This window comes from Mesoplodon densirostris, chromosome X, assembly GCF_025265405.1.
Source record: "Mesoplodon densirostris isolate mMesDen1 chromosome X, mMesDen1 primary haplotype, whole genome shotgun sequence".
Taxonomy (NCBI): domain Eukaryota; kingdom Metazoa; phylum Chordata; class Mammalia; order Artiodactyla; family Ziphiidae; genus Mesoplodon; species Mesoplodon densirostris.
The window spans coordinates 94,800,596-94,815,821 of NC_082681.1; the positions used below are offsets into that span (position 1 = coordinate 94,800,596).

The window sequence follows — 15,226 nt, forward strand, 5'->3', positions numbered from 1 at the left end:
ATTCAAATTCATTTGTAAAAGACATGGGTGACAGCAAAGGCTCTCCTGAGACCAGCTAGCAGTACCCCACTCCCAGATCCCAGAGCTCCTCTCTGTTTCTTGCCCTACTTTTAGTCATTGCCCAACCTTTGGGGTCTCAATCATTCAGTGAAGGTTTATCGGGCATTGATTTTGTGCCAGGCACTGTTCTGGGTTTCCCTCAGCACAAACTGAGCTGGCTTAGACACGTGGCGGCGGTTGTCCAAAGTGGTAGTCATCCCCACTCCAAAGGAATTGGAGGTGGTGTTAGAAGTGACACCGGATGCGGCCACCCCTGGGGAGGGTCTGACCTAGGGTCTCCTCCCAGCTCTCAGCGCAGGGGTTTCTCATTTGTCTAATTTGTGTCAATGGAACCAGGACTGAAATTTGAGGGAAGCCAAAATTGGAGGCTAGGACTCAGAATATAGAATTGCACTAGGTCTGGAAACAAAGGCTTGGAGTGGTTGGGCCGGTGTATTGTGGGAAAGTAAGTCATGGGCAGGGTAAAGAGAGTGAAGGGCGATTGCTGAGGGAGGAGGTGGGATAAGCCACCCGAGGGCAGATGATGCAGACCCTTGAATGCCAGGCCCCAACCCCTGGGATTTTTCCTGAAAGCAGTGGGGAGCCATGGGAGGGATTTGAGCAGGGGAGTGACATAGTTAACTTTGCATTTTAAATAGATGCTCTGACGGGTGTGCTGAAAACAGATGGGAGGAGGAAGAGACTGGAGATGCTAAATTTGGCAGGAACTATGGTCGCCTTAGCCAGGGGAGGTGGCAGAGGAGATGGTGAGAAGTGAGTAGATTCCAGAGATGTGTGGAAGGTAAAACGAACCATTTATTGGGCCCTGTGCTAAGTGCATTACAGTGATTATCTTGTTTAATCAGTGCAACAATCCTCTAAGTACCATTTTAAATTATTTTACCTGTCCAAAGTCATACAGGAACAAATATCAGAGGTGAGATTCAAATTCAAGCAATCGAATGCCAAAATCCATGCTCTTCCCCCGAAAAGACAATAACTGTGAAGTATCCATTACATATTCCACATTTGTGTGAATTTGAGTGTGAGTGTGTTTGTTTAAAAAACAAAAAAACATAGGTATACGTTCAGATGGTTCAAAGTTCAAAAGTACAAAGGGGTATAAAGTGAAAGTTTCCCTTCCCTCTGGAGGCAACCCGTGTTATCAGATATCTTTTATATAGTTATAGGATGCTGTACTGATAAGTTAGCACAGTGGCTAAGAGTAACAGGTGCTGGAGCCAAACTTCCTGGGTTCAAATCCTAGTTCCACCACTTACCACCTGTTCAAATCTTAGTTCTACCACCTACCAACTGTGTGACCTTAGGAAAACTCCTTCAGCTCTCTGCACCTTAGTGTAGTCAGCTATAAAATGAGGACAGTAGTAGCACCTGACTCATAGGGCTGTTGTGAGGATTGATTGATTGATTGATTGATGGCTGCATTGGGTCTCCGTTGCTGCACACAGGCTTTCTCTAGTTGTGGAGAGCGGGGGCTACTCTTCATTGCAGTGCACAGGCTTTTCATTGTGGTGGCTTCTCTTGTTGAGGAGCACAGGCTCTAGGCGCACGGGCTTCAGTAGTTGTGGCACATGGGCTCAGTAGTTGTGGCTCATGGGCTTACCTGCTCCGTGGCATGTGGGATCTTCCCAGACCAGGGATCGAACCCGTGTCCCGTGCTTTGGCAGGTGGATTCTTAACCACTCTGCCACCAGGGAAGTCCCTGTTGTGAGGATTTAAATGAGTGATATATGGGAAGCTCACAGAACAGCCACAATTTAAAATGTTAGTTATTCTCTCTATAACTGATATAATGCTTCCCTTCTCTTTGTACACAACTCCCACATAATTTGGCATCTTGCGTTTCTTACTTAACTAAGTGTCTTGGCTATCATTACACAGCTCCATATTATTAGTAATGACAGCTACATAGTACTCCATTTTGTGGCTCTACCTGAGTTTTTTTAAACAGGCCACCAGTAATGAGCATTTGGGGAGTGTCCACACTTTATAAACGGTGCTTCAGTGTATTATCTTATACGTACCTCTTTTAGCACATGTTTGAATCTCTCTGTAAGACAAATTCCTAGAAGTGTAAATGCTGAGCCACATACATGGACTTATTAGTTTGCTACATTTTGCCAAATTACCCTCTACAGAAGTTATACCAATTTAACTTCCACTGGCAATTTATGAGAATGCTTGTTTCTGGCCAACTGCTAATACTGAGCATTATCAAACTTTTTTATATTCACCACCCTCAAAGATGAAAAACAGTGTCTTAGTAGCTCTTATAGGCATTTCGTTTAGTATGAGTGAGGTTGAGCATCTTAAATTCCAGCTGTATTTATCCATTGGATTTTGCAACATGGCAATTGCCATTGACCTTGGTGGGCCTAGTTTTAGTAGCATGAAGGAGGCGTAGTCCAATTAAGAGAGGACTAAGGAATAAACAGGATGTTAAAAGTTGAGAGTTGGAGTAGGCAACACTTTGACTAAGGAAGAGCGAAATAGGGGAAATGGTTGGAGGGGGAGGGTTTGGTTTTGTTTATTTTTAAGTGCTTAAAATGCAGATGAGAAGAAACCCTCAGGACCCTGAACCATGTTTAAATTGCAGGGACTTTGGGCACCGCCAATAACTCGCTGGGCGACCTTGTATAAGTCGCTTAACCTCTCTGGGGACTAATTTTCCTCACCGGTAAAAACGGGGCCAATAGTCCCTACCACGTAGGGAGGTTCTAAGGCTTAAATAAGTGAACACATTCAACAGTTCAGCAAATGGCCTGGCAAATTGTCCTACTGTAGCACCCAACGGCCCACCTCTCCAGACCTCTAGCTGTGTTTTCAGAGATAACGATCTTCTGAGAGCATTTTCAGGGTTCCAGCCTCCGGACTGCAATGGCCGCCTGCGAGGTTTTCACACGGCTGCTGTGCGCAGGCGCGCGTGGCGAGCGAGGCGGGGGCGCGAGGGGCGGAGCTGCGGCCCCCTGGGCTGTTCCGACGATTGCGCACCGCCCCCGCCGCGCCCCGCGCCCGCCCTTGCTAGCAGGCGCCTCCCGCCCCCCGCATTGCTGATGCTGCTGCTGGCCGACATGGACGTGGTGAATCAGGTACGCGTTCCAGCACCGCGGACAGAGCCTGCTGCTGGCCGGCCTCCTCGCCAGGGTCGCAGCGAATCCGCCGACTCTAAGAGGTGGTGGCCAGAATCCTAGCAACGGACACCCGGTCCCCGGCGCTGGGGCTGGGGTCTGCGGCAGGCGAGGGGAGGAAAGGGGAGGTGGAGAAAAGAAGGAGTGCGCCCTTTGCCGCAGCGAGGGCCGTCCAAACTGCCGCAGCGGGGGCCGCCAGAAGCCAATTCCTTACGGGCGACCGGGAAGGAAGAGGGGTCTTGGAGCCAGGGTATAGGCAAGGAGGGAGGAGAGGGGAGAGTGGAAGGAAGATGGGGGTGCTGCAGATGAGCTAGGAAATAGAGCGACAGAAGGCGTGGGGGCGGGGGTGAAGGGGAGGGCTGACACCTGCCCCTTCCAAACAGGGATGGTACCCTGGTAGACGACCACCTCTTCCCCCAGAGCAGACCAAGGGGGACGATCAGTTGCTCTTCTCCCAAACCCCTAGTCCCCCTTCCCCCAGCACATATGCAGTGAAGCCACGTCCTAGCCCTCCTCCACCTTAATCAAATCAGTCCAGACCCTCTCTGCCATCGAACTCTTCTTCACCACCTCAGAACCTCGCCCATCTCTAACCAGGACTAACCACTCCCCATCCTCATCACCTCAGGCACCCCACCACCGTCATCTGACTCACCTTTACCGCTGCAGACCCCTCCCCCACCCTAGCAAACCCGACTCCCTCCCTGTTATGACTCACCTTCACCATCCAAGACCCCTTCCCCCACCCTAGTGAACCCCAACTCCTTCCTCACTCTCTCCACCCGATCCCCTTCACCATCTGACTCACCTTTACCGTTTCAGACCTTCTCCCCTTCCCTAACTAGTCCTGACCCCATCCCCATCTTGCTCACCCCTGACCCCGTCTGCCATCTATCTCACCATCTCCCCAGACGTCCCCATCAGCCCTGAACCCCGGGGGCCTTTTCTCAGAGACCCCGAGCTCACACCTTCCCCAAAGTGTCACTTTCTCCTTTTCACCGCCTCTCCAAACGTCACTCCCTCCCGGAGATCACATGCCTTATCCCCAGGGGTCATTGCCTGGTGGCCTTGTCCCCCACCTCCCTCTCCATCCCCAACAACCCCACCCCTCCCCACCGTTTCTCTCCTCAGCTGGTGGCCGGGGGTCAGTTCCGGGTGGTCAAGGAGCCCCTGGGCTTTGTGAAGGTGCTGCAATGGGTGAGTGTGGTCTGGGCTGTGGGGAGAAAGAGGGAGGTAGTGGGGTCCGGAAGAGCAGGGATGGAGTAGGGATAAGGAGGGAGGGATGGATGGGTGGGGGGTGGCAGAAGGGGGTGGGGGAATTGGGCTCCTGGGTGAAGCCCCAGGGGGTTGGGGCCAGAGAACAGATGGGCTGTGATGTGACGCCACATAAGGCCAAGGGTACCCCCATTCTGAAGTGGAAGACTGCGATGTCCTACTTCCTCTCCTGAGGTGAGAGAAGGGCAGGGGAGGTGGAGACTGAAGCTGGTTGCTGCAGGGAGAGACGAAAAGCCAGAGAAACCCAGAGACAGTGAAGGAGACAGAGAGAATGGGAGATCGGGAATGATGGAGACAGAGATGGAAATACCAGGAAAAAAGTGATGGAGATGGGAGAGAAACAAACAGAGACAAAGAAAAGGGAGACAGAGAAAGATGCACAGAGAACAGAGATGCAAAGAGAAACAGACACACAGGAAGAGAGGAAGAGAAATGCGGTGGGGGAGAGAAAGAGACAGAGGGAGAAGAGACCCTCTGGGGAAAAGAGAAAAGGAGAAACCGATAAGCAGAAAGAGAGGCAGGAGGGAGACAGAGAGAGCACCGTAGAGATAATGTCAGAGACAGAGCAGGGAGATAGAGACAGACAGACCAAGAAACAGAAAGACACACACACACACACACACACACACACACAAACAGAGAGAGAGAGAGAAGAGGCAGAAAGAGACACACATAGATACTAGAGAGGCAGAGAGAGAAACAGAGAGACAGAGAGACAGAGACATCTGAGAAAGACAAAGACACATTGAGAAGCAGAGACAGAGAGATACCGAGGGAAACAGAGACACAGAGAACAACAGAGACAGGCAGAATACAGAGAGAGACAAAGACAGAGACAGAGAAATAGACTGAGACAGAATAAGGGGAATCAGAGCATTATTGAGAGGTAGAGACCAAGAGAGACACTGGGAGAAAGACTGGAAGAGATAGCCACACCCCTCTAATCAGCTTGTCCTTGGGCCTCGCTGAGCCCTGATTAGGGGGTGGGGGTGGGGACCAGTCCATCTGCTGCTGCCTATGCTGGGCCCCATCTGTCCAGAGGAGGGCAGCCCCATCCCACGTGCACACAGGCTCACCGTGGCCATCCCCATCCCTGCTGCCCAAGGTCTTTGCCATCTTCGCCTTTGCCACATGCGGCAGTTACAGTGGGGAGCTCCAGCTGAGTGTGGACTGTGCCAACAAGACCAAGAGTGACCTCAACATCGAGGTCGAATTCGAGTACCCCTTCAGGTGTGCCCCCACACTAGCCCACCCCTGGGATCCTGACAGACCTGGGATGGGGGTGGGGGGTGGGACCGGCCAACACCTCCTCCCCATCGGCTCCTGCCCAGCCCCCACCTCGGGAGACCACACCCACTCAGGTCACTGCGCATGCACTGAGCACCTACCTTGTGCCTGGCACTCCTCTGGACATCGAGGACACGTGGTGAGCAAGACAGGCCTAGGCTGTTGCCCTCTGGCTGTGTTCTAGTGAAGACGAGGGGCAGGAGACTGGCAATAAACAAGATTCAAAATTTTATATATATATATGTGCACACATATATATATCCTTAAGGCAGTAGGTGCTCAATTAATGTTAGCCAATATTATTATTTAACTCCCATTCGTTCATCCCATACACAGTTTTTTTTTTTTCTTTTTTTTTTTTTTTCTTTTTGCGGTATGCGGGCCTCTCACTGTTGTGGCCTCTCCCGTTGCGGAGCACAGGCTCCGGATGCGCAGGCCCAGCGGCCATGGCTCACGGGCCCAGCCGCTCCGCGGCATATGGGATCCTCCCAGACCGGGGCATGAACCCGTATCCCCTGCATCGGCAGGCGGACTCTTAACCACTGCGCCACCAGGGAGGCCCCCATACACAGTTTTTGAGAACCTACTGTATGTCATGTACTGTTGAAAGTGCTGGGGATATAACAGTGAACAAAACAGACCAAGCTCCGTACCCTCATGGAGCCAACATTATAACAAATAAAACAAATGAATAAAGAGGATAATTGCAGATTGGGAGAAATCCAAGGAGGGCATCTTCATGCAGGGTTTTAGGATAGAGAATAATGAGGGGGTGCTGCTTAGCCGTGGGGAAGGATTAAGCCCAATTAAACAGTTCTGAGAGTTATTGAGCTCATACCGTGTGCCGGGTGCTAGGTACACAAGAGTGAGCACAAGCAGGAAAGGTTGCTGCCCTCATGGAGAGGCTTACCTCCTAGGAATGGGAAGACAGAGACCCACAGACACAATTTCAATAGAGGCTCCTGAGGCTCCTCCACTACTAGGACAAATCACATAACTGCTCTGGGTCTCCATTTCTTCATCTGTAAAAGGGGATAATAATACCCACCTTACAGAGTTATGATAAATATTAAATGAATTAATACTTGTAAAATGCTTAGCACAGTGTCAGGCACACAATAAGCGCTCCATAAGTGTTTGTTAAAATAAGGAAAATAAATAAGTTTAAAGAACTCAGGAAAGAGATCAGGGATTGAGTTGGAAATTAGGGATTTTTGAGCTCTAAGGGTAAATGTAGGCTCAGGGGATCACCCAGAGTGAGAGGCAAGACTGAAGAGAAGATAGCCCAGCGCAGGGCCTGAGCAATAATCAAAAGAAAAGGGGGCACCAGGGAGGCGTGGTCTGAGAGGCTGGGGAAGGCGGGGATGACAACCAGGGATCCACCAGTTCACAGAAGCCAAGAGAGTTTGGGGAAGGAGTGGGAGTTGGAGCATGGGATACTGCTGAGAGAAGGCCCTTTGGGGATCTAGAAGACCAGAAAAATCTGTGGACCCCCCCGACTCCTCCCATGTCTAGGACGTCGGGTCCTGAGGGTCTGCCCTTCACCCCCAAGCCTCCCAGGGGAAAAAAATATTTGCCCTGTGTCCCCCTGACCAACCCTGCCACTGCCCCAATAATCCCCCCCAAAGACCCCTCATTCCCCCTAGAAACCCAGAAACTTAAACCCAGATCCAACTCCTAGCTTCATCATTTAGCAGCCATGCAGCCCTGTGCAACTTAGCCTTGCAGAGCTTCGGTTTGTTCATCTGTAAAACAGGTATAATAATGCCTGCTTTAGAGAAGTGTGGGGGAGGGTCATTAAGTGAAGCAATTATGTAAAATGCTTAGAGGTGATCAATAAGTGTAAGCCCTTCCCTTAGGGCCTTTGCTATACAAGGGCACTGGCACCATTTGGATCCTGCCCCCCAACCTGAGGCCAGAGCTCTGGGGCTTCACCCTGCTCTTTCTCTCCACACACGTTCCTCCTTATGACCCCTCTTCCATCACACCATAGGAAAGGCCTTAGCCTCACACGCCTTTCCCAGTCTCCAACTCCCCCCCCACACACACACCTCACATACACGAATCCTGTTCGAGCACCCCTTCTACCCTCCTGTCTTTCTGTCTGTCTCCTCCTATTTTGTAGTCCCTGGGCTCTCCTCTGCTATGTACACATTTGCTTTTCTCTTGGGGACCTGAAGTGAGGTGGGGAGAAGAGTCAACATGACGTAGGGGGAAAAACACAAGGTTCAGATTCCAACTCTGTCATTCCTATACCAGCTGTGTGACTTTAGGCAAGTTAATGCGTTTCTCGGAGCCTCTGTTTCTGCCTCCATATACTTCACTTAATAAACATTTATTGAGCGCCTACTATGTGGCAGCACTGTTCCAGGCCTTAAGGGTACAACACTGAACAAAACAGAGGAAAAAGCCCTGCCCTCTTGTAGTTACAACAAAAATCAAGGAAAAAAGTAAAATACACGGTATGTCAGATGGGGTATCACAGCTACAGAGAAAATGGAGCAAAGAAGGGGGCTAAGGAGTGCTGGGAGGGAATGGTTAGATTTAACTAAATAGATAGGGAAGACCTCACTGAGAAGGTGACCAGTGGAGCAAAGCTTGAAGAAGAGCATTCCAGTGCAAAAATCCTAGGGTGGGAGGGTGCCTGGTATGTTCTATGAATAACCAAGGGGCCAAAGTACCTAGGTTGGAGTGAGGGCTGAGTAATACCTATTTCACCAGCATGCTCTCAGCAATCAATGACATGTGACTGGTACACAGTAGGTGCTCGTGAATGGTTATTTCCTCCTCTTCCTGGGACCTTGTCAGAATCTGGGGGAGACCCATGACTGGGCAGGGGGGAGGGGAGGGAGTTCTTAGGGCCTGGGCCACACCTGCCCACCTCTCTCCACAGGCTGTACCAAGTGTACTTTGAGGCACCCACCTGCCAAGGGGACCCTAAAAATATCTTCCTCGTGGGGGACTACTCCTCATCGGCTGAGTTCTTTGTCACCGTGGCCGTATTTGCCTTTCTCTACTCCATGGGGGCTCTGGCTACCTACATCTTCCTGCAGAACAAGTACCGAGAGAACAACAAAGGGCCCATGCTGGTGAGCTCCCACAGCCATCCGTATGCATACAGGGGCCAGGGGACATGGAGCCTTGGGGACACAGCCATGTTCAGAGGCCACGTCAAATCCCAGACAGGCCCACATGCAAGCGACCCTGATAACAGCCACACACATTACTGCTGCTGCTGCTATGAGCATCGGAGACACCGAATCAGAGTGACAGGGACACACCCACAGCCCACACAGAATCCCAGACACCTGGAAACTTGCCACCTCTCACAAAACCCTACAGTCTAGATGAAAGAAAGAAGCACACAGAGGTTCATTGTGACACTCATGCTTGTCATCACACCACACAGACACACTGATTCCTACACAGCTGTACTCGTACAACCTCATCCCAGACACAAAATGACACAAATTCCCACATTCAGATAAAAGTGGAAAGACACACTACTTTCCACAGATTTGGCAACCATCTCACAGAATCCCCCCCACACACACCCACACCACATACCACAATCACACTCCCACACCCTCTGTCACATACACACACGTGCACAGACAAGCCCAAGCTAGGAGGGCCACCTTCAAGTGAGTGTCGGGGGCTTCAAGAGCTGGAAAGGCAGGGGAGAGACAAGCCTCTTCTGGGAGACCCCCCTCCCAAGAAAGCCTGTGATCTGAGGAGGCCCCACAGCCCAGCATGAAGCAGCCCACTCACAGTGCCATCTCCCTCCCCTCCGCCCGGCCTAGGACTTTCTGGCCACAGCAGTGTTCGCCTTCATGTGGCTGGTTAGCTCGTCGGCCTGGGCCAAGGGGCTGTCAGATGTGAAGATGGCCACGGACCCAGAGAACATTATCAAGGGGATGCCTGTCTGCCACCAGACGGGGAATACATGCAAGGAGCTGAGGGACCCTGTGACCTCTGGCCTCAACACCTCGGTGGTAAGCCCTGGGAAGCTGGCTGGGCCAGCTGGGGAGGGTGGCTGGGAAACTTAGTCTGGCATGGGGAGTGGTGGAGAGAGAGAATGAGAGGAGGATTCAGAGGAAATCCAAGAGGGCTCCCTGGAGGAGGCATGCCAACAACAGAGCCTTGTAGGATGAGATAGCAGTTGTAACCACTGTGACACCACAGACTGTCCCCAAAAGGGGAACGTGAGATCTTCTGTCCAGTTAGGTTTGGGAGACCTGGATCACAGGCTCAGCCTAGTCATGTAGAATCTCTGGCAACTCAGTAAGTACCCTCTTGGGACCTGTTTCCTTATATGCAAAATGAAAGAATAACTTGAAATGTTTCCCCGTATGGACGCCCCCTACTGGCCAGAGTCAGACTGAGCTCAAGTCCGAGCTCTGCCACTTGCAAGCTCTAGGACCTGAAACTAGTTACTCAGCCTCTCAGGCCTCAGTTGGAGCATATAAATTGAAAATAAGAGGTCCTGCTCCAAAGTTAAGTAGTGAACTAATAACATTCAAAGTGCTTAGAAAAGGGCCTGGCACATGGTAAGTCGTATACCAGTGTTACAGATCCTCAGATTCTAACTCTTCTTTTGCCAGTTGCTGCCTAGGACAGATCTAAGGTCTAAGCCACTTAGCCTCTCTGCACCTCAGTTTCCTCGGCCCTAAAGTGGAAATATTGCTTCCCGTCCCCAAATTGAATTACACTGTATATATTTATACAAATGTATATATTTGTTTTAATATAAAGGCATATATTTATATACTTTATACATGGGTATTTATACATGTTTGTATTTACATATGTATGTGTATATATGCATCCATTAGCGGTATATCTACATATTTAATAAAAATTTATGCTTAACATTTTACTATATATTACAAATTTAGGTTTACTATATTTTGTACATTATATATTCAAATACATAAACACATATATGTAATACTGATATATCTCAACATCCCCGGGAATCTGAATTCTAACACGCCCCACGTCCCCCTTCCCACCAAGGTGATTTTTGTGCACATTGACATTCATGCGCTGGGACTCGGAGGGTCGGGGTCTCAGAAACCACCACCCTCCGGGCGCCCGCGAATCCAAGCCCAACGCAAGCGGCCTCGATGTTCCCCGGGGCCGCCAGGGCAATGGGCGCAGGACGACAGCCGAGCTTTGTCTCCCCGCAGGTGTTTGGCTTCCTGAACCTGGTGCTCTGGGTCGGCAACCTGTGGTTCGTGTTCAAGGAGACAGGCTGGGCCGCCCCATTCCTGCGCGCTCCTCCCGGCGCCCCCGAGAAGCAACCGGCGCCCGGGGATGCCTACGGCGAGGCAGGCTACGGGCAGGGCCCCGGCGGGTACGGGCCCCAGGACTCCTACGGGCCCCAGGGCGGCTATCAGCCTGACTACGGGCAGCCCGCCGGTGGCGGTGGCGGTGGCTACGGGCCTCAGGGCGACTACGGGCAGCAAGGATATGGCCCTCAGGGTGCACCCACCTCCTTCTCCAATCAGATGTAGTCTGGTGAGTGACAGACAGGCGGGGCGGCCAAGGAGGGTTCATGATCCTTTCATGGGCGGGTTAGTGAGCCAATAGGAGTAGGACACTGGCCGGACAGGTAAGGATGGGAATTTGAAGGAGCCAATAGGAAGGCAGAGCTACGTGCTAGGGGCGAAAAACTAGCCAATGGTGGAGAGCAAAAGAGTGGTGTTTGAAAATGGGCAGAATGAAGAGCCAATGGGAGAGAGGCAGAAGTGCTGCTCTGAGGGAAGGGAGGGGAGAGAGAAGTGGGCAGAGCAACCAATGAAAGGAGGGAATAACAGGAGGACTTGCGTAGCGGGAAATCTGCCGGGCGCAGGAGCCATGGAGGGAAGAAGAGGTGGGTCTTATCCAATACGTTATGATAAGGCCAATAGATGATGAGGGTAAACGGGCTTGGATCATGAAGGTCAGACAAGATCACTAATCCGGAGGAGGTGACAGATCCGCCACCTCTCCGAAACCCTGGAGGCGAGGGAGGTGGTGTGGAATTTCAAAGAGGGAAAGGGCCGGGGCGGAGCGGGGCGGGGTGGGGTGGGGGGGGGCGCATTGGAAAGTCTTGCCGGCCTTCTTGTTGGGCCTCAAAAGAGAAGCGAGATTTCCCTCAAATGTGAGGGGGGAAGATGGGGAGTAGAGGCAGGCTGATGGCGTTAGAGGGGAAAGGCAAGGAGGTGGCAACACATGGGTGGAGGTAGCTTCTGGCACTTGGCCAGGATGGAAAGGGCAGGGAGGAGTTTATCAGGCATCCCATATCTAATTCATTAAAAATTCCTGTTGGCTCTACCTTCAAAATATATCCATAATCTTCCCACTGTCCCCCTGGACCTCTTCACTGGTTTCCACCCCCATTCCCATTACATTCTGCTCATGGCGTGGGGAACGATCCTGTTAAATCCTAAATCACGCCACGACCCTCCTGTGCTCAGAGCTCAGAGCTCTGCCGGGGCTCCCATCTCACTCAGATTAAAAGCCAAAGCCAAAGCTATGGCCCACGAGGCCCTACACAATCTAGCCCCACCCCTCACTTCTCTGACCTCTCACCTCCAACCACTCCCCCACACTCTGTTCCAGCCACACGGGCCACCTCGATGTACCAGGCACAGTCCAACTTCACAGTCTTGGTACTTGCTTTCCCCCTGGAGTTTCACACCCCCACACACTGATAACCTTACCTGGCCAACTCCTTACAAGTCCCTTTTCTTACCTCTCCCTGTGCTTTTCTTTATCACAGTCTGTAATTATTAGTTTATATGTTTATTGACTGTCTCTTCTACTAGACTAGTGGATGTGACCATGACTAATTCATGCTATAGACACATCACCTAGAGCACTACTAATGGTAAGAAACATTTATTGAGGAAATAAAAGAAACAACATAGCATGAGACATTTTACTATCATTTTACTCTTCTTCTCTGCTTAAAATCTCCACTTGATTTATACCTTATCCAGAGTCAAAGCTGAAGTCCTCACAACCTTGTCTACAAACTCCTATGGGACCCCATTACCTACCTCTCAGACATCACCTCCTACCACTCTCACTTGCTCACTCCACTGAAGCCCCACTGATCTCCTTGCTGTTCCTCAAACACACTAGATGTGGTCCCACCCCAGGGCCTTTGCACTGGCTGTGCTCCCTACCCAGAATGCTCTTCTTTCCAGTTATCTGCATTGGCTCATTCCCTCACCTCCTTAAGTCTTTATTCCAATGTCACTTCTTCAATGAGGTCTTCTCTGACTACCTAAGAACTACAGCAACCTTTCTTCCCCTACTGTCACTCGTAATCCCCCTCGCCCCAGTCTACTTTTTGTTTTTCCATTTCACTTATTATCACCTTATGTCATACTAGATAACTTATTTATACATCATGGTAATTGTTTAAGTCTTTCTCCCCTGCTACAGTGTAAGCTCCACAAAGATAAGGATCTTTGCTCTGCTCAATATAGTTTACCACCAATGAGGAGAACAGTACCTGTTAACAGACTTTTTTGGGTTGGGGGAAGGGGAAACCATAATTTCTTTGGTACCTAATCTAGTGAAGGCAAGGTATATCTTCCCAGCAGGGGCAGCTGGGATGAAGCTGACCCCAAGACTATAAGTGAAGGAAGAAGGAAGGAAGAAAGGTCATGGCAGATAGAGGGTGAAGCCAGGGCAGAGGCATAGCAGCCCAGCCCTTCCCTAAAGGCACCACCTGTGTCTGGACCCCCTCTCCTTTTGTATCTTTTGTCTCCACAGGTCAGTGCAGCCCGGGAGGACCCCGTTGGTAGGCAAGAGCTCAGGAGAAGGACTGCCCCCCGTTCCCATCCCTACACCCCGGGTCTCCACCCCTCAAACCAGGAGACACTTACCTGTCTTTGCTGTTTATATATATATATATTATATATAAATATCTATTTATCTGTCTGAGCCCTGCCCCCACTCCACTCCCCTTATGCATTAGGGACCCGATCTTGCATGGGCCCCTCTCTTACCCCCACCCCTTCCCCTTCATCCTTTGGCCCCTCTCTGTTCCCTGGCCCTGTGCCCTGAGGTTGGGGGGCTCTGTAAGGGGGACAGGGAGGAGCCAGAAGGCTGTGTGGGGAGGGTGGGTGTGAGTTCAGACTCTCCCCTCTCTCCCTCCCCTCCTCCCAACTCGGGCCGTGATTCCTCTAGCAATGCCTGAACAGGGGCCATTAGGGAAAATTCAACTCTGAAGAGAGGAGAAAGGCAGAGACTGGGGGAGCTTGGGACACAAGGTGGTCTTGGAGAGGACCTCTGGAGTGGACGGGGCTAGTAGGCAGAGGGGTTGGGTTCCAGACATACTGGATCTGGAGTCTGAAGAAGAAGGGTGCCCTATAGCATTCTAAAATGGGGCTTAGAAGGAAGCTGATGGTGTGGTCCTAGAAGGGGTGGAGCTTTGAGTGAGGCAGCGGGTGGGCCCACAGTGGGCAGGGGTTGGAGTAGGACAGGGTTCTACGGAAGGAGTGTGACTTGGGACCTGGACACTGGGTTTGGAAAAACGCTAAAGGCGTGGTTCTAGAAGGGGTGTGGCTTGAAGCAGGCAGTGGGTGAGGCCCCAGAGTGGGCGGGCCTTGGATTGGGACCAAAATCTATGGAAGGGGTGTGGCTTTGGACACTCCGAGAGACTGAGTTTGATTCTAAAGGGGGCCGACCTTGGGCAAGGCAAGAAGTGGAGTTCAGGAATGGGCCAAACTTGGAGTGAGGTCGTGGTCCGTGTTCCAGACAGTTCGGGGCTTAGAGTGGGGCGTGCATGGTGGTTTCTGAAGGAGCAACCCCGCCCCCGCAAAGGAACAGTGAAGAAAATATGTTTTAAAGTGGGTGGGCTTGGCAGTGGGGAGGGCGAGGTGAGAGGCTTGGTTAGGAGCTGAGGGATGGGTTTTGTTAGGGGTAGCGGGGAATATCCTTGGCCAAGGCTGGGGACTGAGGTGGCCTGGGAAGAGCTGAGAGATAAGAATTGGAGGGTAAGGGGTGGGATCCAGAGAGAGGCAACCCCACACCCTTGCCTACCCCGAGATGGGACAGCTAGGCAATCAGAGGACAGAGCCAAAGGGTCTGTGGGGCCGACCTACCCTTCTCCCCGCCCCCCACCCCGGCCTCCTCCCTCCCTCCACACCCCCATCCGTCCCGGAGTGGTTGGAGGCCCGGTCTGGAGCCCCTATCCTGCACCCTCTGCTGTGTCTGTGACGTCGGTAGTGCCTGTGCTTGTGTGTTGCCATTTTGTCTGGCTGTGGACCCTCCCCCTCCCCTCCAGACCCCCACCCTTTCCCGTGCCCTTCGGTATTGTTTGAAGACTTCATCCCCGAGGAAGGAAAAATATGATGAATTCTTCTCCCCTAAATAAACTCCTCAACCACCTAGTTCACACGGCTCTTACTTCTCAGTGTGTCTTTTTGGAAGGGGGAGAGAAAGATGGGGAAGAGGAGGCGAGAGGAAGCTCC

General features: G+C 51.5%; 1 protein-coding gene across 1 annotated transcript; it reads left to right on the forward strand.

The window, feature by feature from the left end:
• Nucleotides 1-2,407: 2,407 nt before the first annotated feature.
• On the forward strand, nucleotides 2,408-15,116 carry SYP (synaptophysin). The gene is made up of 8 exons (XM_060086524.1): nucleotides 2,408-2,429; nucleotides 2,917-3,149; nucleotides 4,320-4,385; nucleotides 5,569-5,693; nucleotides 8,644-8,839; nucleotides 9,554-9,745; nucleotides 10,943-11,273; nucleotides 13,524-15,116. The coding sequence occupies exons 1-7, from the start codon at nucleotides 2,408-2,410 to the stop codon at nucleotides 11,267-11,269; spliced, it is 1,161 nt and encodes a 386-aa protein (XP_059942507.1). The 3' UTR covers nucleotides 11,270-11,273; nucleotides 13,524-15,116.
• Nucleotides 15,117-15,226: the final 110 nt, after the last annotated feature.